The sequence below is a fragment of the Chanos chanos genome, chromosome 13 (genome assembly GCF_902362185.1).
Source record: "Chanos chanos chromosome 13, fChaCha1.1, whole genome shotgun sequence".
Lineage (NCBI taxonomy): Eukaryota > Metazoa > Chordata > Actinopteri > Gonorynchiformes > Chanidae > Chanos > Chanos chanos.
The window spans coordinates 13627547-13655044 of record NC_044507.1 but is presented as its reverse complement, the minus strand read 5'-3'; the positions used below and the strand labels follow the sequence as shown (position 1 = coordinate 13655044).

The window sequence follows — 27498 nt, the reverse complement described above, 5'->3', positions numbered from 1 at the left end:
CCAACACTCCAATAAATAAATTGATATTGTATGCAAGAGGCCACACTAATAGTTCAGAGACACTGTTGGGTTTAAATGTAACAGATTTCTTGATGCAACCATGCTACCTTCTTTTTCCAACCTTTAGTATGTCCAGTCAGGTAGTGACTACAAAAACAACAACAACAACAAACAAAACAAAACAAATACTTTGCCCAGGTTTGTATTTGTATATGCTGTTACTATGAGAGCAGAGACAGGATACTGTGACTGAGGCTACTGATTGATTGTCTTATTTAAAGAACACATGTCAACATTAAAAAAAAATCCAGACTTTCTGATTGGATCACAGTTTTGTTTGTTTGATTTTTTTGGTAAAGGGTGAACAACAAACAAAGTGGAGCGAAACATATATAGTCAATTCAAGTAAACAAACACCATCTGGCCTAGAGATCCACATCAGCCAAAAGAGTGCTGAGAAAAAGACATTAAAAGCACAATTTGACTATTTCTCATTTTATCTGCAAAACAGTTGGGAGGCATCGCCCTCCTGCGAAATGCAGAATGTGCCATCAAAGCTTATGTTAAAAAAAAACAGCGCAGCGTTCCTGACAGGTCATTGGAAGCAGTTCATCTTCAAGCTTCAAAATACTGAGAGTGGACCAGCAGCCCATTAAGATGCAACCTCTACTCTCACACCACCAGAGTCTGGATCTCCATCTCATCAGGTGAGGTGATGACATACTGCTCTTCCTGCTCCATCACCTCCAAGTCCTGGGCTGCTACCATGGTCACAGTGCCGTGGGCCGTCTCCAGAGGACCCTCTGTGGTAAGGATGGTGCCGTCGCTGATGGCAGAGGCCAGCGTCATGGCAACCTGCTCCGTCAGACTCTCGGGCGTGGCGATGGTGATGGTGTCCCCGCAGTCGGATATGCTGGCGCTCTCGTCCACGGCCACGTTCCGCACGATGATCTGACGCGAGCCTCCGTGGGACTGGCTAACAATCTGCTGCACTACCTTCATGATGTGATTATCCATCTGCACACAGACAAGAGTGTGTGTGTTTCCACAGTTATAGTGATGATAAACACTATCCTCAGATCTCAACACTACCATGTTTACCACAATATAAAGGCATTCTCAGATGTGTCTTGGAGCACACTGATAGTGAAACACAGGTAACTACAACTAAGGCTGAATGATGATGAATGATACATCATGCAAACCTAGACTAAATACAGCCTGATTCTATCGCATAGAAATAAGCTGGCTGTAGTAAGCAGAACTGTTAGAAATGTCTCGAATCCAATACATTAAATAGAGATACAATGAAGTAACAGATCTGTGTCAAACAGCAGAAACTCAATAATCAAATACTGATACCAATGGGTTGATAAGCTGGATGTATTTTAATGCATTTTGAACATCAAACTATAATTCTCAGCGTTTTTGCTCCAGGGGCCGATGAATGATTCCAACAATTCTATCCAAATTACATGGAGAAAAAAGTACTCACCTGATTCTGATTGTCTTGGATCAGTGCCACCTCCTCTCCTTGGGTGGCTTCCTCAGATGGAGCCTGTGAGCAATATGAATAACATCAACCACAGGGTGTCTGATAACACCATTCTATGAGATAATGTGCACGTGTGTGCGTGTGACTGTGTGCATGTGAGTGTGTGTGTGTGTGTGTATAAGATTCTCCGTGCCGTACAGGAGAAGTGTGTCTGCAGTGTACAGTGAACTCACCCCGATGATGTACTCCTGAGTGTTGGCCACCACAGAGGAGAACTCCACTAGCACAGCATGAGGGTCCTCAGAGATGATGGTGGCTGCCACACTGTCTGCTGACGCCTGCTGCTCCTGGGCAGTGTCAGTCTGCTCTAGCTCCTTCTGGCCTGAATAACAGCCCCCTGGTAACACATACCACACACACTTTAACACCTAGCACAAAAGTGCTAGACACCACAGGGCTAGGACTCAACAAATTATCGATCACCTACACCGTGACACTACAAACCAGAATCTGAAGGGCAGAGCAAACTGGAACTGATAGGATTTACGGGACAGCAACTTCACTCCAGAAATGCATTTTTATTACTTGCATGTTTATGGTGTTACGCTGACTGAAACTTCAGCTGTAGTCTGTGTGTGATTATTCCCTCATCTGTGCCAACGAGTTGGGTAAACACCGACCTTTGGCACGTAAATGTCGATTAAGAGTTCCGTGCTCGGCAAAGCCCCGGCCACATTTGGAGCACTTGAAGGGCTTCTCTCCTGTGTGATGACGGATGTGACGCACCAAAGAGCCTTTTTCTCTGAAAGCACGGGAGCAGTGAGGGCACACGTACGGTTTGTCCTGGCCGTGGGTGCGCTGATGCACCTGCAAGGCATTCTGAGACAGAGCACAACAAAGAAGTCAATGCACTGCTTCAGTAACTACTTCACTTTAACTCACACGACTGAGGTTGCGTAGAAACAAGTTACATCACGCTACACCTTTAGAAACTAACATCTAACTTCCATGCCTATGCTTGGAACTTTTTGTTTAACGTTAAATTACATTCCAAATCAACAATGCTGTGGTTAAAATCATTGTCAAAATCTTTGTGTATTGTAGAGGTATCTGTCTCAGACAGAGAGGCATGGCTGACCTTGGTCTTGTAGCTCTTGTCACAGTGGTTGCATTGGTGTGGCCGTTCATCTGAGTGGGCCCTCATGTGTTCACGCACGTGGCCGATGGTCTTGTAGAGCTTACCACATTCTCCACACTTATATCGCCGTTCACTCAGGTGCATCTCCATGTGTTTTTTCAGCAGATAGCCTGTGAGGAACTCCTTCTGACACACCACACATTTAAATGGCTTATAACCTGCACAAGAGGGAAGAAAAAAAAAAAATCACCAAGACCATTATGTCATGCCTCTTAATAACAAGCCAGCAGCATGATGCATACAAAGCAGAAATCACAGTGCGAGTACGAATGATGTTTTATAAAGTCAGAACTCCATTGCTGACAATCACTGAGGTTCAAAGACACATGGCAAATTATCTTTAGATTTCCAGTTTACAAGCAGCTAACGAAAGCAAAATATGAAAAAGGGACTACAGAAAGTAGCATCGGTTGAACATGTTGGAATCACTTTGAGGAAATGATTTTGTTTTGAAGCAGAGTTTAATACTGAGGTAAACTCACCCAGATGTCCTTTCACGTGGAAGCGCAGATAACTCAAAGCCTTGAACACTCTGTTGCAGTGAGGACATCTGTGCACTTTGGATGGAGCAGCATTCCCCTCCTTTTCTGTGGTGTTCTTCAGCCAAAGAAACACATGCACAGACATTAATGTATCTGTGTGATACATCAGTCTTAATGTACGTTACATTCATACAATAGAGAGTAAAGATACAACTTACAAATGTGCTTCAGCTTATTATTCAAACTCTGAATAATGTCTGATACTCTTTTAGGAATCAAAGTTTAGCCTTGTATATTAACGTGAGAAAATTATGTAAACCTTAACCAGCAATTTGAAAAACAAAAAAAAGCCTGTATAAAATGGTTGTTATGTCTCACTCACCACGGTTTCCTCAGATTCCATCTCTATACACTCTTCTGACACGTGGATCTCTGTCATTCTGCTCTCTTCCTCAGGTTCCTCTAGGTCCTGTCTGGGTGACCTGGCCTCGGCCTGCTCGGTTGCCACGGCGCTGTCACTCTCCAGGGTGATGCCTGAGTTGATGATGGCTTGGCAAATCAGATTGTTTCCCTCCTCCACTGGCTGAGCCTGAGGCTGGTCCACCACCTAACAAGCAGCACGCATCTTAGACGTCTCACACTTAGTCCACCCTATTTCACACCAGGCAATCACTGCAGTCATGCCTGCGCTTTCTCTAAAGGCTTAGCAAGACCTTACTGCAAGTCAAATTTAATAATGTAATATTTAGATAGAAAAGGATCAAAATAGTATGTGATACAAAACAACATAAAATGTAATAAGAATTTGGGGGCGCAATACACCAATTATATGACACATAATCACAGCAAATATACAGGGTAAAAAGTATCCCCAAAAACTTTCCAGAAAAGAAGCTAACAGGGACAGAGAGACTAGAGTTATGAACTAAATATTCTGCATAGTGATTCCACAGTTGGCAGCATACCTGGCCTGATTCATCCACCATCTGTATATGGACTTCATGGATGACTTCCTGAGTATTGTCCACCACACTGACCACAGGGAGCTGCTGCTCCTCTTTCTGAGGGAGCGCAGCTGAGGCCTGGACTCCTGCACCGAGACCCAGCAACATCCATTACCAACTCATCAAACCTTCTCCCTTCATAACAAGTCAAATATTTCTGAAATAACTGAAGTCAATAACAAACTAATTAAAAAAAACCAAATAAACAAAAAAAAGCATCTCAATTAGTTGTCAGCTGGCTGATACACAGGCATGTTTTTACCAACAAATGACTGACAAGATATTGGTTGGTCTCCTCATCATAAAAGGTTTGATGATCTGTGTTGGACATTTGTCTATTGAGACATGCAACAAGAGACATGTCGGACTGCTCAGGCATAACTCTGGGATTTCTCAGGTACCTTTCTGAACTCCATCCTTGCTGACTAATATCTCTTTGCACTGGCTGAAGCGAATCTTCTCTGTACAGGGTGTGAGAGACTTCAAGTGTCGTGTCAGAGCACCTGATTCTCTGAAGGACAGACCACACTGACTGCACCAGTACGGACGCTCATCTGGGAAACCGAACAGCATCATTACGTGAGGTGTTGAGGAGATTTTATACAGACATAACTGTGTGTCAAAGATGTCAGTCTACGGCTAGACTGCCTTGATCAGGTTTTACCTGTGTGTCTTCGATTGTGGCGAATCAGAGACCCTTTGGTTCTGAAAGCGCTTCCACAGAGTTCACACTTAAAGTCCTTTTTGTCACTGTGAGTGGACAAGTGCGTTCTTAAGATGTTTGTCTGAAGAAGACATAGAAATAAATAAATAAAACTGAAGAAAAACAATAAAAATGAACTGACAAAAAGCTTACATCAAGACCATATGATATATACCTTAAAAAAAAAGAACCTCTGAATAACTTTATGACACATCAATTCAATACATAAAGACCAATTTCAGTCAGTAGTAAACTGAAGATCGTACCGTTTTAAATGTCTTCTCACATATATGACAAATGTAGCGTCCCTCTTCATTAACCCTTACTACAAGTTTTGAGGGGTCAAGGCTGTTAGAACTGGGGGCTTCACGTTTAGGGACATTACTCTTTATTGAGTTGCCTCTCCTTCTGCCGGTCAAGAGATTAGGCTTGTCTACCTCATCTAGAGGATAAGAAAAAAAAACCCTGTTAGTCAACAGATCTTGTAGAGAGCTCTTGTCCCTAAGTTTTATGGAAATTCAATCACTGAGGAAAAACAAATGTATTTGTACATAGTGACATACCAGCTGCATTGGATCTGTCTGCATCATCTGAAGACAACCCATTCATGTCCATTTTAGACTGAGCCACAGTGGTGTCAGACCCCACATCCAACTAAAATAAAACCGAACAAGAGTACAGCTATACCAAGGTTACATTCAGTGAAGGTCACTGTGATGTTCTCATTCAGTTGGGATAATATCTCAAGCATGTTACCATAATATATACAGCAAATGAGTACAGCAAAACAAATTTTCATAGTCGAGGATTGTTTCTACCGTTGAGAGAAATAACAAACGTGTCATTATGACTCTGACTAGTGTTTTAGCCTGATTGCATCCAAGTGATACTCATCCGTTCAGTGTAGCTAAAAGCGAGGGTAGTATGGTTAGCTACCATACCTGGGAGTCCTGCTGAGGGCGTTTACAGTTCCGCTTGAGCTTGTGCTGTATGAAAGCGTCCAGGACAGAGAACTCTGTCTGGCATCTACCGCACTTGTGAACATCTTCATCTACGGAAAACAGATCACTTAAAATCTTGTTTCTTCGACTTAACCTGTACGTTAAACCTCGCGAGCACTGAAACAAACATGTCAGTTTGGATCAATATCTATTCTAAAAACTCATGTTTAGCCAGTACAGGAAAATAAGTCTGGTCCCGTCTAGCTAGCTAACTAACATTACCGTTAGCTGGTTGATGCTACAGCTAAGCTTTTAATAAATGAACGCTGGCTTATCTTAGTTGTTCCATGAAAGACGTAGGCTAGATTTTATAACTGTGGTTCTAACGTATAATCAACAACTGAGCATTCAAATCAACACGCTATAAACTAAAGGCGCAAAATGCTACCGATGGCTAGCCAGCTAATCTGCTATTAGCATCGCCAAACAGGGCAGCTAGCTTTGGTAAACTTGCTAGCTGTATTGCTCACTAGCTGCACGTTGTGGAACACAACGTCGCTTGCTTCCATTACTGACTATTGAGTTACCATTATTGACACACCAGAATAAGGCCTTATAGCTACACAAATTCAAACTACGGTGTTTTCACCCTCAGGAGTGCATTTACCTTCGTCTCCGAGAGTGGTTTGTATGGTGATGATGTTGCCGTGCTCCGTGTTGTCGGTCACTATTTCTGCCGTATTATTATTTTCTTCACTCATGTCGTTCGGGCTCTCCGTCTCTGTCGCAACGCTGCAACTGGGAAAACATGGCGGATTTACGACGTCGTAGTCATAACAACATAAGGGCTAGGGAAATGTTTAAGGCGGGCGTTGCGTGCATGTAGTTCACTAACTCTTTTCGCTTAGTGCCGCTGTCAAAACACAAAACAGCCATCAAAACAATAAGGAGCAGTTGTTGTACTGTCACAATGCATATTTAGACAATTGCAACTAATATATCAGGTTGAGAATCATTTATGTTCATTCAAGACCCTCCTTATATCCTATCAATGAAAACTCCATTCAGTGAAGTATTACAACATGTTAGTTTTATTTATTTACATTAACATCAGAAAAGTCAACAAACTTACATTACACCAGGATATTCAGACTGATAATTTCTGATGTGTATAAGCAGAAATTGATGTTTTTTTCCTCCTCTCCGAAGGGCAATGGTTTGCATTAAATTAACATTTCACCCTAATACAAAACCTAACAATTTGGATAACTACTGTGTATGATTTGTGATTTTCCCAAGTTGCATAAAAAACATTTCACTCTGCCACTCAAAGCTTGACATTCTTCTTCCTTCACGTAAGACCACTTCTTTTAGCGGTGTTTCCAACAGCCCTAAAAGTCACTTCGGTTGTTTTTGCAAAGGGGCAAATTTTGCATTAGCCTCTGTGTCCTCTCTGAAGGGTGTGGTCCTATAAGATTTTCAACACCTTAGGCTGGCCATTGAGTTTTACGATGCGTTGTGCGTCTTTCATCAGCTCCTGCAGCAAGGCTAAATCCTGGTTTACAAACTCATCCATCCACTCCTCAATAGTATCTGGGTAATAAATGTCCTCCATTGTTTTATGGAGAGATTGTACAAAGATCTCCCATTCATCCAGCAACCTAAAAGGAGAGGGAAAATTGTAATGCAGAGCTGCCTGGGTTTGTGAGATTACACGAAATAAAATTATGGTCTGGAAGAGAGAGGTGCTCAAATAAGAGAAACAGAAGATCGGTATGCATTGCTCGATTCACAACTGCGCCCAGATTCCTGACGGTAAAGTGTCCTTCTGTCTCCTGAGTATTTACATTTCTCCCATGATTCCTGAATCATACCCTGCCATAAACCTGAAAGAAATCCTGTACACGTGACAGCAAATATGAGTTCAATAAGAGTGCAGCAGCCTCTTATCCAGCTTCAGCAGTTTTATTAGTTGACAAGGATGGTTTGTTAGGGCAGGTTTGAGAAAGGAACAGTCAGACACTATCAAATGAAAATGTAACATCCATCCTGCCCCCCCCCCCCCAAATTTAATTCATATAAATCAGAAATGTTTTCATCTCAAAGAGTGATCACAGTCATCATTTTGAAAGCAAGCTTCAGAACGATACAGTTTCAAAATATAACGATACACTATTAACCTTTCAATGTTTTAAAGAGAGCAAGACATATTCGGCTGGATTGTTAATATATATACTCACTTCTTCAGTGGCTCCATGAAAAATGCAATATTTCGTGGATTGGCAAAGTTGTATTTTCTATGGTAGCGACTAAATGATCCTCTAAGGTGACTGTAAGACAAAACCCCAAGACACAGTAAAACAATACAACTACCATAAAAGAAAAAGAAAAATATATTTCAAGGTTGTTAACCTTGCTTAGGCTACAGTATAAAAAAAAACAAAGTGTTTTACAATTACGGGCATTATCATATTTAATATACTTAATAAAATGTTTGGTTTTACAAGTAACACTAAACACTTACTAGTGTTGTAGCATTTTCGCAGTGGAGTCGTGGAGGTTTTTGTAAATCTTGTATACCATGTGATAAAGCTCCGACCCAGCAAATGCCCCATTTCCCTCACTGCAGAATACATGGACAGGACACATCACAGAGTAGCATAGCCAGATAATCTTTCTTTTATTTAGACATGTACATGAGATGGATCTATATTCTACGATATACCACATACCAAATGTTTTTCTCCATCACAATGTTGCAGCCCAAGATCTGGTGGACCTGGTTCCGTGCCTCAGTGTTAAATGAACCTGCCCCAGAGATACATACACATTATATTAGTTCTAATCATTGTGTTCGAGCTATAATGTGTAAATAAACCCATGTCATTTTACAGACAAAACAAGACAGATTTCTCTCTCTCTCACACACACACTGCCTTGATATGATTCTTAATGTAAGGCATGTTTTCCATAACTCACCATATTTCAGGGTCTGCAGGCATATCGCAAGAGAGGGAATTGCAACTGGAAACAGTTCACAAAGCACTGTATGGTGCTCATATCTAAAATAAAAAGGATTAAATTAGAACAAAACTTTGTAACCAGAGCACAGGCAAATTTAACATCATAGTTTTACCACAGTCCCAAAGCAATTAAATGACAGAATGTGCGTGACACATTACTCTACCCGATAAAGGAGAATATGGAGATGGGACAGGACACACGAGGTATGAAAATATGCACTGTGACAATTTACCTTTGCCAACCAGTCAGAGCAATGCCCTGAAAGGATATGGAGGGGTATTTGGGCATCAGGGCCATGATTTTAAGCCATGATAAGTGGTTTTGTAAGTGATGGTCCAATGGTGTCCATATTTGGTCAATCTTTGAGGCTCCTTTAAAAGCACTGGCAAACCAAACACCCTTAAAGCCTGCTTTTTCATATTTAGAAATTAACTGACCTAAAGATAAGAAAGTCTTTCATCAGATGGCATTTAAGTGAAATGGAAGTCAGGTATGTGGAGATGTATTAGACTACTGGATATTATATAATAATCTACAATTATACTTCAAAAGTATGAATACAATTTTTGTTTCACCTTAAAGCTAGAAATCTCATGGCAGCAAAACACAGCCTTACCAATAAAGTCTATGTTCATATTTGGCAAATGGTTCCATATCATGGGAAATGCGTAATTTGGCAATTGTGACTCTGTAAAAAGAGCAGTGGTAAAAAAAATAATCTGTTATACAACATGACCAGTCCAAAAACTGTACAGCAACAAGGAGCAAAACGAAGACAGTGCTGTAACACTACTGTACTGCAGTATGACATCGAAGGCCTGTCATTATAACCAGCTATGACATATTAGCTGAAAACCCAGCCAAATGCAGCCAGTGTAGGAGAGAATTTTAAACTCTGTCAGATGCAGCTGTACTAAACCCCCTGGATATACCTCTGATAGCGTCAGGGCTCATTTTCCTGAGCATGTCCTCCCAGAGTAGAATTTTTATTCCAGGTCTTGTTTCAGCCATGAAGCGTGCCACTGAGGTGACATGACTGAAGAACAGCTTTGCAATATCTCCCTTATTACTATGCAACCAGTTTTTAGAATCTTGGCTTTCCCCAAGGCCATGGACCTGATTAAGTAAAAGAGGACAAGTTTGTTTTACAGATTTCATCCTTACATTGATAAAATCTTTCAACTACCAGAGAAATGATCAAATTTATCAGAGCGTGTAAAGCATTCAATGAATCATGCTCATTCCAAATAATATAAAAGACTTCTGCTCTCCATTCTCGTGATTTAAATTTGGGAGGTCAAACTACAACAAGAACTCCATGATCTCATTCGACTACCTCATCAGCTCCGATGTGGAACCACCGGGCCTCTGGGTGTCTCTTCAGGACCTGCCTTAACATGTTTCTCACTAGCTCCATGCTGCCAGGCACCAGAGGATTTAGACTGTTGGGAAAGCTTGCCACCTCTCTTATGTGGAAGAACTTCTCATGCTTCAGGACAAACTACATAGGAAGAGAAAATAGAATGTTTGTTAAGAAAATAGAATGTTTGGTAAGTGTATGAGAGACTAGTTCCATCTAAATACTCCCAAAATGATCCATTTCAGGGAATAACCAAACCTGGGTGCGTGGAAAGTGAAAAGTCAACCGAAGCATTTTGTGATCTGTAAGGTATTAGCGTTGCCTATTCTACTCGGTCCCTGTGCTCAAGAATGCAAAGAAGTAAAGGGAATATATTATGGGTCTCTGCCTATGAAAACCACGCAGGCTCTGGATACGGAGGCCAGCCCGCTCCGGATTTTTTGTGGGATATCTAAAGGTATTATTTGGAAAGTAATTTGACAAGCATTCTTCTGCAGGGTGTGCAAAACGCTAAGAAAAATGCCATAGCTTCAAATATTTTTTTTTTTTTTCCAAAATTGATAATGCAACAACAAAATACAACACAAAGCAAAAAGAAATCATTTCAGGTATGGTCAAAATATTTTCAGTTTTCTCAGTCCAACCTTTATCTTGCACAACCCACAACAAGAGCAACCTCTCAGGCAATTCTCTGACTGAGAGTCTGGTGTTGTCAGTACAGTCAATATATATTTGACAAAGAAATACATGTCCGTTGTGCTTTTCAGCGATTGAATTTTTATAAAAGCATGGTCTGTCCCCTTAGTATTAGTTTGTAATTTCCTTCAAGTGCTCTTTCAAATATTATGCTCTATTATTACCTCCAAGTGTCCAAACACCTGTATTAATGGAATCAACTCAAGGTTGTTGAGTTTTGCCTGGGACTTAATTTCCTCGATGTCTTCCACACTGTTGCAAAAAAAGAAGGATGAATAATTTCTAAGTTAAAATCTATTGTGTTGTATATGGTTTGAGAGTACAACATGGGCAGTGTGAGAATGTATTTGCACTGTTAGAGCTTTGTACACACACCTGTATGCATAAGGTGATCTGAGAATCTCTAACTCCCCTTCATAAGGAAACATATCCTCATACTCCAGTAAAATTCCTTTTGCTCCAAGAGATGATAGTAAAGGGAAAATCTGCAAGAGACCATTCACAGCAATTACCAATTACATTCAAAATGTGATTGGTACAAAATTCACTTTGTATTTGAAGATTTCTGTTTTAATTGTAATACCATGTAAAAACTCAATAAACATTTTTCTTTTTAAAAAGGTGATTGGCTTAACTTCGAAACCATTGTTTCATTGGAGCACTGAAGAGCTGTCATACCTGTTTCAGATATTTGACTTTGGGTGCCGCGCCTTTCAGATCCAAGTGTACAATATAGAGTGGGGTTTGGCTTGTATCTACTGATACTTGTATGACCTGCTTGTTTTCTTTTACTATTTCATGAAGAGGTTCTAAAGGAAGAGATTCTTGAGGATGAGAGTTTTTTACACCTGGAGATGGCACAACTTTGTCTTTGTCAACAAGCTTATAATGACCATCACTCTTAGCCCAGAAGTCCCTCATCTCCATGTCAGCTGAATGTCTTCTTTGTCCGGATTCTCTCCTTGAAAAGTAAGCCAAAGATCAGAAAAACTGGCATGGCAAACAAGGATATCAAGAGTGTCACTAGTCCTTTTCATTTGTAATAAGAGGTTAAATGTTTCTTTGAGGCACTTCTTCTCAAAAGATCAAGTTTACTACACATCAGACACCTGATATCTATCTGTCCATAAATCTATCTATCTATCTATCTATCTATCTATATATGCTTTTAACTTACTCATATTTACTTAGCATAAAGGCAATGATCTCACCTGGGGGAGTAGAGCAGTTTCACTGTAGCCACAACCACCAAGCCGAAAACTATCAATCTCAAAGCCCTTGCACTGGCCATAATTAGTGCACTAGAAAAAAAAATAGAGTACTATGACAAGAGAAACTACGACGGAGTATTACGGCCACACTAAGGGGGGAAAATAATGAGATTTCGAGAATAGAGTCGCTATTTAACGACAATAAAGTCGTTATTTGATGAGATTAAAATGGGGAAATATCAGCCTGCCGCCTGCGTTAAAAAGAGGAAATTAAGGCATCTTGTTAAATTATACTTTCGTACAGGTTTCACAGTAATGAAATACTTAATCTTTTTGCACATCAGCACCCTGTGTGTGTGTGATAATGATGTGTGTGGCACGGAACGACGCCTGCAACAAACAGCAGTTTTCAGAGGCAGGCTCAGGCTGTCATTGACCGTCCTCTCGCCCGTTTTGTTCGTTGCTGGTAATATATTTTCCTAAAAATTGTGGGGGGTTTTCGCCCGTAAAATTAAGGCTTTATTCTCGTTAAATAACGCCTTTATTCTCGAAATCTCAGAATCCCCGCCACCCCCCCCCCCCCCCCCCCCCCCCCATGTGGCCCTAATATTCCTTGTATAAAACAGCTCAATCAGCTGTTTAACAAAACACATAGAAATTTCCCTGGCAGAATGGAGTGGTACAACGAATTACTGAGCTTATTCTCTAGGTCCTTGCACCTGCTATCTTCACAAACGGATCGCAGATTACTCTTTTAAAGGACTTTACTAGCAAAGTGTGTAACCGAAAGCGTGAGAAGTACCAAGACTTTTACTTCGTATGCTATTAAAATAGACCTAATGTAGCAAGCTTGCTCATATCTGTGAACAAATTTTAATACTCTCACTTTGTCAGAACAATGTGCAGCCTAAGTACTCTGTGCAAAATGTTGTTTATAATCTATATTTATATCTAAAAAGATGTTTCTATAGGTTGCTCAGAGTCCGTTCGCTCACTGCAAAGAACCACGCAGGACAGAACGGCTGAAACATAAATGTGCAAGAAGCTGCAGGTACTTACAGAAATGGTTGGTGTTTGATCTCTTATGCGTAGCTCCTCAAATGTGAGATCATTAAATTATGCGGAGGAGGCAAATTGCTTCCGTATATCAGATACAGGAGACTATCCAGTAACTCCCCTTTCACCCCGTTGAAGTATCTGACATGTCAACTCCGGAATTGGTACACAGAAAACCCGAAGAAGCCTGTCATGCATGAGGCTGGTTGTATATTCTATAAGAAGAATTAAACAGGAAGCAAGTTCCAGTGTTTGTCACTAAACAGGTTCTTAATTCAGTGTATAGGTATAGGTATGACTGTCGTCATGTTCGTACTATTGTTAATGTACCTGTCTGTAGAGGATGCGCATGTATAAGACTACAAGTACGGGAATAGAGTGAGTGCATCTACAAAAGCTGCGATTTGAATCCCGCCTATTTCAAATGCTCTGCTAAATACATTTGTATTGTTTAAAATACATCAGAATAACAATAATTTCCTCGTATTTCGCGTAAAAGTCCGAATGTACACTTGCCTTTTTATGTGGTATTTTCTGGACAGCATGCTTATGTGGCGAACCGGCACAAAATAGAAAAACCAAGAGAGATAAAATGAGGAAGAAAATTTTGGTTATGGATAACGTCTTCACAATAATGTGTTTTGTCAAGAAACAGGAGAGGGTGTAGTTCGTGATGTGTTGAGATCTAAGCGCTGAAGTAACAACTACTGCTTTACGACAGCGGTCGGACATTTTTTTACACTTTACGGCATTACTGTCAAAAACATGGCTTCGCATTTCAGCGGGGTGTTGCAGTTGACTGACCTGGATGATTTTATAACTCCGTCTCAGGTAAAAAGAGATGACACAATTGAAGAAAGAAGCTGAAGGAATGAAATATATATAAAGATTTAGCTCACGCTGTTTGCGAAATACAATGTTGACTGTCGGACTAAGTTTACAACTAACATATAAGCCTGCGAGCCAACTTGGGTAGTTAGCAAACATACTCAATACGCAGTGTTGCTGAAATTGTTAGGACGGACACAGAGTAAGAGAGCTTGAGCCCGTTTGTCTTTGAAATGCTCTTAAAATACTTGTGAATCGGATTGTGTATGAAGGACTTAATGTATTATAGTGACTATTAATTAATTAATAGTCAGTGTAACAGTTGTGGTCCGTCTTTTAAGGAATGTGTGAAACCAGTGAAAGTGGAGAAGAAACAGGGGAGGTCCGTGGCCAAAATACAAATAGAAGATGACGGAAGTTACTTTCAGGTTAATCAGGTGGGTGAAGATTTGGTACTTTTTTCTGTACAGCTAATTAGGCCGCTCCTTATCTTAGTAACTGCTTTTAAAACGTTATATAGCTTTCAAGCTTGGTGCAGTTCTCCAGTGAGCAAAATTTCAGAGGTTGTAAAACAGCCCTGACCCTCACTGTAGTTTGGGATACCCTATGTTCATCCATTACAGGAAAACACAAAGCCAACGCTGAATTTTGTTGTTGCATAACCTGAATAACATGTAAGTCTAAAGAGTGTGTTGACTGTGCAAATATCATTAAACAGCAGTGTGTTCCCTGCTAAGCTGCAAATGTTGGGAGACTTCTGAATTGTCTTCCTGACACATGATATTTATCACTCAAACGATTCATTGTCCACGTGATATTGATTATTCAAGTCATTCAGTTTTCTCTGTCATTCAGTGTTTGCACTTTTTTTTACTATCTCTGCTCAAAGATTCAAAGAGATGGTTTTACATTTGATGTTTAAAGAAGGAAACATCTTCTTTTGCAGGATGGACGCATGCAGAAGCTGGAGAAGGCAAAGATAACTCTGAATGACTGCCTGGCCTGCAGTGGCTGCATCACCTCTGCTGAAAGCGTCCTTATCACACAGCAAAGCCATGAGGAGCTCTACAGAGTGCTTCATCACAACAAGGTGCTTTCACTGAAATGTGCACCTATATTGGTAATGGGTATCAGGAGTATCAGCACTCTTCAGGCTGTTTTAATTCTGGGGTTTAAGGACTTAGTGAAACCCTTCCTAAATGGATTTTACATATACATCTGCTTATATATCTGTGTATAAGAAACATGAACGTATTGGGGCAAATTCTGTCAGTACGCTTAAATATTACTCTACTTGTATTAAATAACTAATAACCCTTTAGAGGAAACATAATGAAGCAGTTAACCAGTCTGATTGTTGCTGTTGTTCTTGGTGATGGTGATTTGCTTGGACATTAGCTGTTTTAGTCTTGAGTGCCGACTGATCATCCCAGCTGGCTGTTTGATCCCACTGTTTTGTGTGTGCGTTGTACAGCAGAGCAGCAGCGCTGAGCAGAAGGTGGTAGTGGTGTCTGTGTCCCCACAGTCCAGAGCCTCTCTGGCTGCACGCTTTGGTCTGAGTTCTAGTGAGACTGGCAGGAGACTCACATCCTTCTTCAAAAACCTTGGTAACTGCTTTTGTGGGGAAGGAATGGAATTTCCAAAAACAGTGGGAAAAAATGATGTTGAAAAATATTTTAATTGTCGTGTTTATTGTAAATTAACAAAATGTATTGGTTTACTTCAGCAGTGAAGATTTTAAAAAATACATTATAGCACTATACTATAAATTTGTTTTAACCTGGACTTTTGATGGTAATGATGAGATGCTTCCATTCCCGTGTGACCTTTTGGACTGAACTCGGTTTCTTGGTCTCAGGTGTTCATCATGTGTTTGACACCAGCTTCAGTCGAACCTTCAGCCTGCTGGAAAGCCAGAGGGAATTTATAGAACGATTCAGTCGGAAAGAAGAAGACAAAAAGGCTTTGCCAATGCTGGCATCTGCCTGCCCAGGTAATTTCCTCCTTAATCGCTGGTTTCCCAAACCATCTCACTGAGCCAGTTTCGTATTCTGAATCTGTGTTTCTTCAATGTCTGATCAGTCTTTTATCAGCTTAAACATATAGATGCATATAGAATTCTTAGACTAATTCATCCTATGACCAAGATTATAAAAAGCTGTTCTAGACAAATACAAGTATCCTTTTGTATTGTTATGTGCTTTCGTGTCAGCCCACAGTCTCAGAAATAACGTCCGACATCACATACGCAGCCCTGACTGAAATGTCATTTTTGTGTCGTGAGAACAGGTTGGATCTGCTATGCTGAAAAGACACACGGTGACTTCATCCTTCCCTACATTAGTACCACCCGCTCACCACAGCAGATGATGGGCTCCTTAGTGAAGGGCTACTTTGCCAGTCAGGAGGTAACTCGAGGTTCAGCTCAATATAGTACATCTGGAAGTTTACAAATCCCCAGTAACTGGTCAAACTGTACCCATGTGTTGGACAAGCAGTAACTGACAGTTGAGCTAATCATTGGTTGATGTGTGCAGGGTCTGCCGCCTCAGAGGATCTATCACGTGACTGTGATGCCATGCTATGATAAGAAGCTAGAGGCTTCAAGGTCGGATTTTTATCTCACGGAGGCTGAAACTAGGGAGGTTGATTGTGTTATCACCTCAGGTAAAGAAGACCAGACAATCTGCTGATGACAGCCATAACATATCAATGCTGTTGGACAGAGTGTATTTTATAACGTGTATAGATTTTCAATATCATGTATATCTTATTCACAGGAGAAGTTCTTAAGATGTTGGAGGAGGAAGGTGTGTCTCTGAGGGACGTAGATCCAGCACCTTTAGACAAAATGTGAGTTTGCAACATCCAGAACTTTTTGATTGATGGAATGTTTTGTGGTGGATCCTGTTCTGTCGAAATGAGATTTAGTATGATATAAGGTGATTTTGTTTGTGTGTGTTTGACACACCAGGTTCAGCAGTGTGTGTGGAGATGAATTGCTAGGTCATGCAGGAAGTGGCTCTGGAGGCTATCTGCACCATGTCTACAAACACGCAGCCAAACAGCTCTTTGGAGTTGAGGTGGAGGAAATCACCTACAAAACACTCAAGTATGTCTGGTTGGATAAAATGACTGATTCAATGAAGTCGATTAAATTACAGTCAGTTACAGTTTAAAGAATTTTCTGTCAAAGCATTCTCAAGTATTATGGTGAATCATGTTGTGTAAATCTTGAATCTGACTGAAATATTTCTCACCAGGAATAAGGACTTCCAGGAGGTTACCTTAGAGAAGGACGGTACTGTTCTGCTCCGTTTTGCTGCCACGTATGGCTTCCGTAACATCCAGAACCTGGTGCAGAAGCTGAAGAGGGGCAAATCTCCCTACCACTTTGTTGAAGTGATGGCATGCCCATCAGGTAAACAAGCATGATTTAAAAATTTTCATTTCATTCCAGCCTGTTAGGTTGCAACCTTGTTATCTGTCAACAGAGGTCGAGGTTTGTTGTGAAGAACAGGTATAGGTCATGCTTCTAATGAATAGCCCCAAATAAAAATATAACCAGTAGTTTGCTGGATTAGATTAGGATTAGAGCAGAATTTTCCTGAGGGGTTTTCATCCTGCGAGGTAGAGCAGCACATCCTTACATTGTTTTTTTTTCCTTCACAGGATGTCTTAATGGTGGAGGGCAGCTGAAGCCATTGCCTGATCAGTCCAATAAAGAATTACTGCAGCAGGTGGAGGAGCTTTACAGGGAGGAGCGTTTGTCGGTACCTGAGGACGACACACGGGTGGCTGAGCTGTACCACACCTGGTTAGAGAGTGTGGGAGAGGAGCGTGCTCGAGAGCTCCTGCACACGCAATACCACGCCGTGGAGAAGATGACCAACGGACTCACCATTAAGTGGTGAAGAGAGAGTAGCCGGGCAGGCTCCTGTCCTTATCAAATGCACTAGCAGTCAGACTTGAATGTGTATCATGTGAGAGAGAGAGAAGTGTTGGGGCATCCACAGTTTCATATCCAGGCTTCTGTACTTGAATTATTATAAGCGCACAACATGTATATGACACCTGACATACTGCACGTCATACTCAACTTAGCACTGGAGCTGTGCTGCTTCAATAAGATATAGTGCCAAGTACCACAGAGAACTTCCTTATGTCAATGGCCTTATGCAATCTATTTTGGGTTTAGGGTTCTCATTTACAACCTATAATTACTTTTATTTGAAGATATCCCTGTTTGGGATTTGGATTTAACATGCATTTTTATTCCTGTTACCATAAAGAAACTCGCGAAGAAGAAAAATAAGAATAAGAAACATATTCTGCAAATAAAGGAGTTATTTGCAGAACCACTGATTCTTTTTTTTTTGACAGAGATGATCCATATCTCCAGAGCCATGATTAATGCAGGTTTAAACTTCTTCGATTAAGAATCACAGGCATAATTTATTAGGTGAAGCTAAGAATATGTGTATTACATAATAATTTCGTGCAAATAGATTGTTAATTTTCAGCACCCTGTATTTATTTAGTGGAACCAGTTGTGTGTTACTCTGTGGTATATACCTGGAGAAAAAGTGAATTCTGTATTCTGTACCACATATTCACCTTGTGATAACACATACAAGTAAATACATTTATGTATACAAATGTGTATGTAATCATTCCTATCATATTTATTGAGAAAATTGTAAAGGAAATAAATAAAAATATTTTACCTAATGACTTGATGTTAAGTTTTTCTTTCACTGATCAATGAAGGGTGACTCATAAACATTGAAAATGGAAAACAGTGGTCAAAACAGTGGCTACGTTTTCTGATAGATGCTTTATTATTGAGATGGTGTTTTAAAGGGAAAAATGACAAGACGTTAATTTCTCCAGTAACTATGGTTCATAATAAACACTCTTCTTATTTATTTGTCTGTGCTGACATACATCAAATGTGCAGCCCAGACTGGTGCAGTCGCTTTCAAGCAAACGTATTAGCAATCAGTGTAGTTCTCTATAGAATCATAACCATTCACAGCATGCATAGAGGATACAGAAAAGAAGAGCATTTAAAACGAAGATATTATTCAGTTCCATAACAGGTTTTATGAACGTAATCAGTATTTTCTTTCTCACGTTACCTTCAGTACATTTGTAAATAATGTATATGATGTAGTGTTCTCCTTGTTCACATTCTTGTAATATTAAGTGCTACCTTTCTTTTCTGAAAAAATAAACTGAGGATCAGTGAATCTGTGCAGATGTGTGCCAGGTCTTACACCAATGAAGTGATTCATTTTTAAAAGCTTGATTAACTTAATATGTGTACATAATCTTGTAAAATTAATTATTCTAAGTATATACATTGTGCAAAAAAAGGTTAAAGAAAAAAAATCTCAAATGTGCACAGTATTTACTCTAGTTTATGTGCAACGTAGGCAGTCAATACTGACTTTAATCACTAAAATAAGTGTAGTAGTTGGGTCTTTTCCTGTAAGCTAGAATGCTGCTGCCATACTCATTCTACCTTACGCAGTTTTAGTCAGAACCTCAAGCATTTAGATCATTTCCCTATTCACTTAAAAAAAAAAAAACAGGTTGTAGGTCAAGCAGCTCATTTTTACTGTTTTACTGTCTTGCTGGTCATCACAATGAAAAGCCCCAGTTTTTCTCCCTGCGTTTGAACACCGTAAACTGGTGTTTGCATATGACGTTTAGAGCTTCAGTGGTAAAGAGACATCATGGTCTGAGAAGACCCCACTCTAGAGCTAACATGGCATGAGGAAGAACTCTCTCTTTGGGTTTCTTGAAATTGTCCTTCTCTTTACGCAGAACCCTCAGCACCTCAATGGGATCGGTTTTCCCGGTGAACTTCTGCACACTCTCCTCGCTATGGAAGAGATAAATGAGAAAACCGCTTGGTTATTCTGTCCACCCTTTCTTCATTAACCTTTCTATACTGAAATGCTGACCCTGAAAGTCCCTAAAACACTATAGTAAATCATATATCAGAAGGCACTTTATTTGCCAGCACACTGTGTGATTGCAAATTGCAGAGGCATGTACCGGAATTTTCTTTGTTGTCACCAGTGCCGTGGGACAAAACACACTGCACACAGTGCTCGCAGTTTATGTACAAGGCACAAAGTCAAGTACACAACATTACTTACCACAGAACATACAAAATGAGACAACCATGAGCAACAATGGTAGCTTTGTGGTATGAATGACACAGGATGAATAATGGAAAATGGTGATGAGTTATGAAACAAGGCTCTTTATCAAATCAACACTTTTTTAAACAACTGATCTTTGTATTTATCAAATCAAATGACGATGTATCAGTGATAAATTATCACTTAAATTCTCACTCAAATATTCAATTCACAGGGATCTTAATCAACTCTATTTTTTAATTCAAGTTTACTTTCACCAACTTCATTTTCATCAGTTTTCTGTTACTTCTGCCCTTCATGGTGGAAGCCTACACTTCCTCTTTTCTCAATGATTTTCCAACTGCTGTTTTCACTATTGCATGGCTTGTCTTGATCCTTATCTCATTTTCTTTCTTCAGCAAATAACTCCACAACCCAAAATGTAACCAAGATGTCAAAATGTCACCCTGTTGTGTACTTCCCCATTCCCGTCCCTAACTTCTCCATGCTGTCGTGTGTGATACTTACGAGAGACGGAGGAATGGATTATATTCAAATTCCTCATGCAACGTTGATGGTACTGTTGGCTTATCATCATCATCTCTTGCCTTAGGTAAGAAAGAGAGAAAGAAAGAAAGAAAGAAGATTATGGAAAGGCAGGCCCAATAATATGTGTTTTTTCTATATAGCTTATTGACTTAAATGGAATACAGTACCTTCGCCCAGGTCAGCATCTCTTTCACCTTCTCGTTCTCTGGTTCCACCAGCAAAGCAAACTTGAGGTTTTTGACTGTGTATTCATGCCCACAGAAGATCTTCTGTGGGAACCAAACCAAGCTTTAGATATATTATAGTATATTATCAGTTTAAGCAGTTCAAAAGCCATCAACTGGAAGTCCTTTAGATTTGTGAAGAAAAACACAATATCAGCACAAGACCTGATACCAGTCTCCATTAAGAGCGCTACTGTATTAGTGGCAGGTGTTGGTCAGAGTGACGCACTTGTGTAATATGATCTCTCTCAGCCTCTTATCCTCTCTTACATTTGGCAACCATGACTGACCGTGTCCTGAGGTAGGGTGCCCAGCACTTTGGTCAGATTATGGTACATCTGTTCAGCAGTCCCCTCAAAGAATCTGCCACAGCCACCAATGAACAGTGTATCCCCTGACAACCAGTGCAGACCATGGTGTTTAAGTCAGGTATACGGCATTAGTTCTTCACTGAAACTAATAGAACCACTAGACCATCTTTGACAAACTCACCTGTAAAAACGGCAGGGGGATCTGTGCAGCCATCCTCCCATACAAAATAGCACATGTGTCCTGAGGTATGGCAAGGAGTGAACAGGCACCTCACATTAATAGAGTTAAACTGGAGGAAAAAATGAGATCACAGTAGTTTACATCTAAGTGCATTCAATCTGATAAAGCACACAGCTCAACACACTGAACTAAAGCAGGCACATAAACTTGCTAGATACACACTAATATCAACAAGACTGCTGACTACAGGCTGACGTCCTCGAAGGACACCGCTTACCTTGAGTTCTTGGTCGCCGACGACTTTGTCGGTGAGACCACCAATGCGGTCATCTCCCCCATACACCCGTAGTTCAGGGATCTCTTTTACCAAAGCCTCATTGCCTCGGGCATGATCCCTGCAGAAGACAGCACATCTGTAGAGTTTCTGGTTTTAAAGCTGTTTAACATCTTTAAGAATCGAGCAGTCAGGAGATAATGAAAATTATAAATACCAGTGATGATGAGTAGTAAGGATTGCTGTGAGTTTCAGTCCCTCCCGTTTAAGAATCTCCAGGAGCTGTCAAACATATTTATGACTGGCTAAAAAGCTCTAACACAGTCATGAAGTCACTGAGATTATTACCAAAAACAAAAAATCAAAATCAAAATCAGATATCATTTAATCTCACCCGATGCGGTACTGCAGGGTCAATGGCGATAGCTTCTTTAGTTTGTTCCTCAATCACCAAATACATGTAGTTATCCTCCAAGACTGATATCACCTTTACTTTCATGGTTCTCCAGTAAACGGCATAGAGGCACTAGCAACGTACAAGCAGTTGAAATCAAATTTAGTCCGCGAGCTTTTCTATCTATCAGGTTGTTCATCTCTATAAAAACAATGAACTATCATTCCTGTCGTCTGTTAAACCACGCAAGGAAATAGTATAGTTAGATAACAACATCAACATTTCCCCATTGCATTAAGCTTTAGTGAAGTTAACTTAGCACCAGTTCCACTCTCAGTCGTGCACAACAGACATGCCAACAAGCAAAATGAATACATGCGTTCAAGACGTGAAAATCAATGACCAAATAAGAGCTAATCAACGCATTGTAAATACTGTTTGCATGTATATGTACTAAAGCCTAATAATTTACCTTTAACAAAAGATAACTATAAATTCGTTCCGAGGGGAATAGTTTTGTTGGTACACTTCCAGTCCGACAAGTTTATCACAGAAAAGGCGATAGGCGACTAAGGCTTAGTTAATCGTTGCAGCACAATCAACTCCTCAGCCTTAGCAGATCTATAATCCAGAAACAGATGTTGCTCTGGGATATCCTGTTATATGGTAATTGCTTTTCTTTTCATATGTTTTTTTCCTATTTACGGTATTTCAGGTACATTTTAAGGCATACATGGAAATTAAGAATATAAAGATGAAAAACAAATCAAAACTGGGCAAAAGACAGTCGTTGACTTTTAATAATAGAAAGTGCAAGATTGGCTTGACAATACTCAAAACAATGCATTTACAATTATGCAAACCTTCTCTCTCTCTTGTGCTTGAAATAAACTGATAAAACGATGAAACTTAATATCAATTAACAGAACATTACCAACCATAGTTAAAGATCATTGATTTTGTGGGAAATCATATTAAAACAACACAACACAATGACAAACCAACTGTACATGTATTATATGTAATTCTTATTTAGGGCACGACATAGTAACAAAGACTGTTACATTTAAGAATTAAAAATAATTACTTTCAAATTTACAAAGACATTGCACATTATGTAAAACACATATATTCTCTTCAGTAAGAATTTCCCTGCTTTATATTAAGTTATGACATAGTATTTGCAGTCTACCATGCTGTGTGGCAAGCTTTCTGATTTGTGCTACTCATTCAGTTTTCTATTCATTACTTTAAATCCAGACAAATAAAGTTTACACCATAAATAGACCAAAAAGTTGACAGAAATGCAAGATCTGCAGCCACATGCACAACCTGTGACTTTGACAGTGACATTTGTAATATATCTCTATGAATATAATATACAAGCTCTATAGAGTTTTACCTATACATTCTGAAAATACATCTAAAACACCACAGAGCCTTATTTGGATGGAACGTTATTACACATTCTTATTTGGCTTGTACCACTTACTAAAATATGTTATAACATTAGGCTTATGTAGTAGTGTCTAGTATGAAGTGGTCATTACGACTGTTAGTAACAGCATGATGTAAGCGTCTCTGCATCGTAGAGTGGAACTTATTCCTTTTTTTTTTGTTCTTTCGGGTTCGGTTCTTTAGTCCTTGGGGACCCTAAAGCCGTCTTTTTCTTTACGGATGCTTCTCATTGTATCGATGGGATCGCTCATACCTGCATGTGATTGTACAGACTTCTCCCTGTAGAAAAAGCAAAAGCCAAGGACAAACAAGAAATTTGCTTAAGCTTTCTGGCAAACAAAGATTCGCAAACACACGTGTGATCTCAAAAAACTTTGAAATTTGAGACAATCAATGTCATTTATCATCAGTGAAATTTCACATCACTTTTTATGCTGTGAAAGGACAGCTGGCAGTACATCTGTGTGTGTGAAGGTCGGTTATACTCCTCACCTCACTCTCATGAAGGGATTAAAGGTGAACTCATCAGCAATAGTCGAAGGAATCGTGGGCTCCCCATTTGAATATTTCTCCTAATAGACAACACTGGCTGGTTACTCAACTCATTTAAAACTCTGTAACTCTTGAAAAGTCAATGCAAAAGGAAATATACCTTAGCCCAGGCTAACTTTTTACGAATGACTTCATTGCCTGGTTCAACATGTCGTGCAAATTTCAGATTACTGATGGTGTACTCATGGCCGCAGAAGACACGCTGAAACATGAACAGTTCATTGTGAAAATCTGCTCTACAAGTCAAACTCCTCTCTATACATAGATTGATTCTGTTTACTGTGAAACGCTAATTCTATATAATTTGAAGAAACTAGAGGAAAACCTTGCAAAACCACAGCGAACAAACCTTTAGTACTGAACATGCATAAATGTTCCACAGAATTATTGTAAAAAGAGTGACTGAATTCAGTCTGTGTTTATATAAACTGTTTAGTCTTTACCGTTTCAGGGGGCAGATGTCCTAAAATGTCAATTAAAGCTTTGTACATCTCTTCAGCGGTACCCTCAAAAAACTTCCCACAGCCAGCCACGAACAACGTGTCCCCTACACACAAAATTAAAGCAAAACAAATTAATGGCTCTTTGAATTTGTCACTACACATTCTTAAATAGCTATTAACATGAAAAATAATGTTTTGTAAACACACACTAAATTACAAGACTATGGAGGATTTAATACTGCACTAATCAAGGCATCTGAGAAGACTTTTAAATCTCTCAGCTTAATGGGCACTTTATTTGTAATGCTTCCTGAGAGCTCAATGAAGGTTCTTTCACGGCAAGGCATAACTACACATATTCTAGCAGAGTACCTGACAAGTGAGGGAGCCTTGATTCTAATGTTATATCTGAGAGAGTGCTGTTCATTTGTTACTCACACATATACATCTAATAAAACTATACAACCAATCATTTAAAATGATGTTAATATAAAATGGGGTTAGGCTAGGTGGGTGGGTGGGTACGGAGCAGCTTCACTAAAGGTATTGAAAAAAACAAATAAATAAAAATAAAGTTATCCTCTGAAGAGGGGGGGGGGGGGTGGTGGCAGGCTTAGAAAAAGAAAATTATGTTAATACAGAGATTAACAATCATCAGATCTAAGTCTTACCCGTGAACACAGCTGGGGGTTCGGAGCTGTTTTCTTTTGTCACATAGTAACAGATGTGTCCAGTGGTGTGACAAGGAGTAAATAAGCATTTTACATCCAGTGAACCCACCTTAGAATGAATAAGGTCCAAAGAGGCATTTAATATACAATCGCAGTTTAGAAAAAAAGAAAATCAAAATCGTTAATCTCCTCATTTTATTTGATAATCCCCTAAAAATCTTCCTACCATCTGCTTGCAAATTCACTAAAACTGTGAGTACAAACAGATTGAGTAGAGGTTTATGAGTGAGACTTACTTTGAAAGTGTTGTGGTGTGTTACTTTCTTAGTGAGGGCTCCCACTCTGTCATCTCCTCCATACACTGTTAGCCCTGGCACCAGCTTCACCATCTTTTCATTGCCACCAGCATGATCCCTGTTAACCAAATCCAAACAGACCTTTTTCCTTCCACATAATCATTACCCTCAGTGATGCGGACACATGCCCCAAACATATACCAAATTTGCCTGTGTGTGATTAACTCCGAGGGTTTTTTATTGTCTCAATCTGGGACCAGTGTTGAGCAATATAAATACTCTCGGTGTTAATACAACACTGTGTGCTTTTGATTCTCGCAAGAATGAAAACTGACACGCCCATCAACACCTTGCACTTTGCATTAGAATGGGCTGGTTTATGGCTCAGACAAGGAGTAAGACTGATCCACAGACCTTATTTGTAAACCCTGTGTTTATACAAATATAGAGCTACAGCATACATACATATCATTTTTTCCACAGGAGTTGGTATTTAGCATTTACAGAGTTTGAGTTTATTTGAATTATGTGCAAATATCTAGGAAAAATACAGATCCCACGTGGCATGTACATATTTCTGAGGCACTTGAATATTCTTACAGGGACTCATTTCTCTAAATACTTGTCTTTTTATTCATCGGTTATTTCATAATTTACGCAAATATTTAGTGTTGCTTTTTTGCACAGTTTATGTGATGAAAGCCCTAGGACTAACACTGTATTTTGAGGTCGAAGAGTAGTCTTGGTCCTTGTCTGATACTAACCTCTAACTGCTGACTAAATTCAGTCACAAGGTTTGGTTGGTCACAACTTACCAGTGATGATGAGTAGTCAGTACAGTCTTGAGTTTCACTCCATGCTTTTTCACAGCCTCTACAACCTTATACAGATAAAACCCCCTGATAAATAAACTATCTCTATGGCTGGTCCTCTTATGAAACTTTTTAGGACCACTCAAAAATTGTTTACCTTCACTGGTTCGACAGGATCCACAATTGCAGCTTCCTTCGTGTCTTCATCAATGAGAAGGTACATATAGTTATCTGTCAGGGCCGGTAGTAACTCTATCTTCATGTCTGTTTGTTCCACAAGAGACGATTTTCTTACACTGGAGTGCAGTAACGCTCTGACTTGCGTTGGGACTTCGAGTACAAAAAAAATCAGAGGCGTTCAGATCAGTGTCTGTTGTTGTAACAGAATGCAGTGGAAACCAGTGCCGACTAGTGTATGTTTTTTAAATCGGCCAAGTAAGGATGAATTTGCACAATTACTCTATCATTAGTCATCTATGAGGTTTGCCCTGAAGCACATTTGGTTTTCAGTTCTAGACGTTTTTTGGCAAAGTTATTTCATTTTTTCGATGTCTCAATACGGCCTCAAGGTCTGTCATTCATGCAACTGCTTAAAGTGAAGAAGGAAATGAAAGCATTTGTAAAGATTTGTAATTAAGCTTTAATAAATGCATTGTTATGGTGTGAATGACATACTGGAATGGTAATGGTAACGATTTTTTACACGGTAAAACCACTTTGTCACTGCGAGCTGTTTCATGATTTTTTTTTTTTTTATATATAAAAAAGCTACTGTTTCTAAGTGTAGACGTATTGCGATTCTTAGCATTAGAGTCTGGAAACCTTATCATGGATGATGTAACCTTGAGTCATACAACGGAGGCAACCAGTTAACTCTGGTTTGGGACAGCTGCATCTGCATGTGTCCAGGCAAACCATAGACTTAATAAGCTAATGTCAAACGGTGTCAGGGCAGCCCTTGTCCAAGACTGAAGAATTCCTGAGAATTTGACGCTACAGTTTCACTAACAATAATGTTTTAGTCAGTTAAAAGACATACCAAATTTATATGAAGCAGCTCCAAGAACACCAAGTGTGCATGCACTCGCCACCAACGATCTGAAAAACATAACAACACTGACGGGGTCCAAATGTAACGACAGCTTATGAAGGAAGTGGAAAGTTTGGTTTAAAGAGCAGC

General features: G+C 39.7%; 5 protein-coding genes across 7 annotated transcripts; 1 reads left to right on the top strand and 4 right to left on the bottom strand.

Annotated features, from left to right (window-relative positions):
• Window positions 1-461: 461 nt before the first annotated feature.
• e4f1 (E4F transcription factor 1) lies at window positions 462-6584 on the bottom strand. The gene is made up of 14 exons (XM_030790826.1): window positions 6491-6584; window positions 5824-5933; window positions 5446-5536; window positions 5149-5324; window positions 4844-4964; window positions 4581-4733; window positions 4141-4265; window positions 3558-3782; window positions 3176-3290; window positions 2634-2851; window positions 2176-2374; window positions 1729-1892; window positions 1496-1558; window positions 462-1017 (listed from the first exon to the last, which is right to left on the bottom strand). The coding sequence occupies exons 1-14, from the start codon at window positions 6582-6584 to the stop codon at window positions 673-675; spliced, it is 2199 nt and encodes a 732-aa protein (XP_030646686.1). The 3' UTR covers window positions 462-672.
• A 414-nt stretch (window positions 6585-6998) lies between these two features.
• LOC115826887 (hexosaminidase D) lies at window positions 6999-13254 on the bottom strand. Its single transcript, XM_030790829.1, has 14 exons — window positions 13174-13254; window positions 12115-12204; window positions 11582-11864; window positions 11279-11388; window positions 11068-11155; window positions 10184-10348; window positions 9780-9963; window positions 9464-9535; window positions 9080-9284; window positions 8803-8885; window positions 8556-8631; window positions 8348-8446; window positions 8064-8153; window positions 6999-7484 (listed from the first exon to the last, which is right to left on the bottom strand). The coding sequence occupies exons 2-14, from the start codon at window positions 12192-12194 to the stop codon at window positions 7292-7294; spliced, it is 1728 nt and encodes a 575-aa protein (XP_030646689.1). The 5' UTR covers window positions 12195-12204; window positions 13174-13254; the 3' UTR covers window positions 6999-7291.
• A 680-nt stretch (window positions 13255-13934) lies between these two features.
• On the top strand, window positions 13935-18674 carry narfl (nuclear prelamin A recognition factor-like). 2 transcript variants are annotated; one of them, XM_030790841.1, is made up of 11 exons: window positions 13935-14001; window positions 14340-14435; window positions 14945-15088; window positions 15476-15605; window positions 15857-15991; window positions 16288-16406; window positions 16536-16665; window positions 16779-16851; window positions 16973-17110; window positions 17262-17419; window positions 17671-18674. In XM_030790841.1, the coding sequence occupies exons 1-11, from the start codon at window positions 13936-13938 to the stop codon at window positions 17910-17912; spliced, it is 1431 nt and encodes a 476-aa protein (XP_030646701.1). In that variant the 5' UTR covers window position 13935; the 3' UTR covers window positions 17913-18674. The 2 variants fall into 2 exon arrangements, with proteins under 2 accessions (XP_030646701.1, XP_030646699.1); XM_030790839.1 differs by having other exon boundaries at window positions 15473-15605.
• A 1000-nt stretch (window positions 18675-19674) lies between these two features.
• On the bottom strand, window positions 19675-22613 carry LOC115826903 (hydroxyacylglutathione hydrolase-like protein). The gene is made up of 9 exons (XM_030790852.1): window positions 22559-22613; window positions 22087-22218; window positions 21910-21974; window positions 21696-21813; window positions 21419-21527; window positions 21217-21320; window positions 20870-20971; window positions 20682-20761; window positions 19675-19888 (listed from the first exon to the last, which is right to left on the bottom strand). Exons 2-9 carry the CDS (start codon window positions 22189-22191, stop codon window positions 19738-19740), a joined length of 834 nt encoding a protein of 277 aa, XP_030646712.1. The 5' UTR covers window positions 22192-22218; window positions 22559-22613; the 3' UTR covers window positions 19675-19737.
• A 246-nt stretch (window positions 22614-22859) lies between these two features.
• On the bottom strand, window positions 22860-27453 carry LOC115826901 (hydroxyacylglutathione hydrolase, mitochondrial). Of its 2 annotated transcripts, XM_030790848.1 has the most exons (9): window positions 27358-27453; window positions 26476-26648; window positions 26322-26386; window positions 25507-25624; window positions 25211-25319; window positions 24540-24643; window positions 24197-24298; window positions 24037-24116; window positions 22860-23823 (listed from the first exon to the last, which is right to left on the bottom strand). In XM_030790848.1, the coding sequence occupies exons 1-9, from the start codon at window positions 27425-27427 to the stop codon at window positions 23724-23726; spliced, it is 921 nt and encodes a 306-aa protein (XP_030646708.1). In that variant the 5' UTR covers window positions 27428-27453; the 3' UTR covers window positions 22860-23723. The 2 variants fall into 2 exon arrangements, with proteins under 2 accessions (XP_030646708.1, XP_030646709.1); XM_030790849.1 differs by lacking the exon at window positions 27358-27453 and having other exon boundaries at window positions 26476-26663.
• Window positions 27454-27498: the final 45 nt, after the last annotated feature.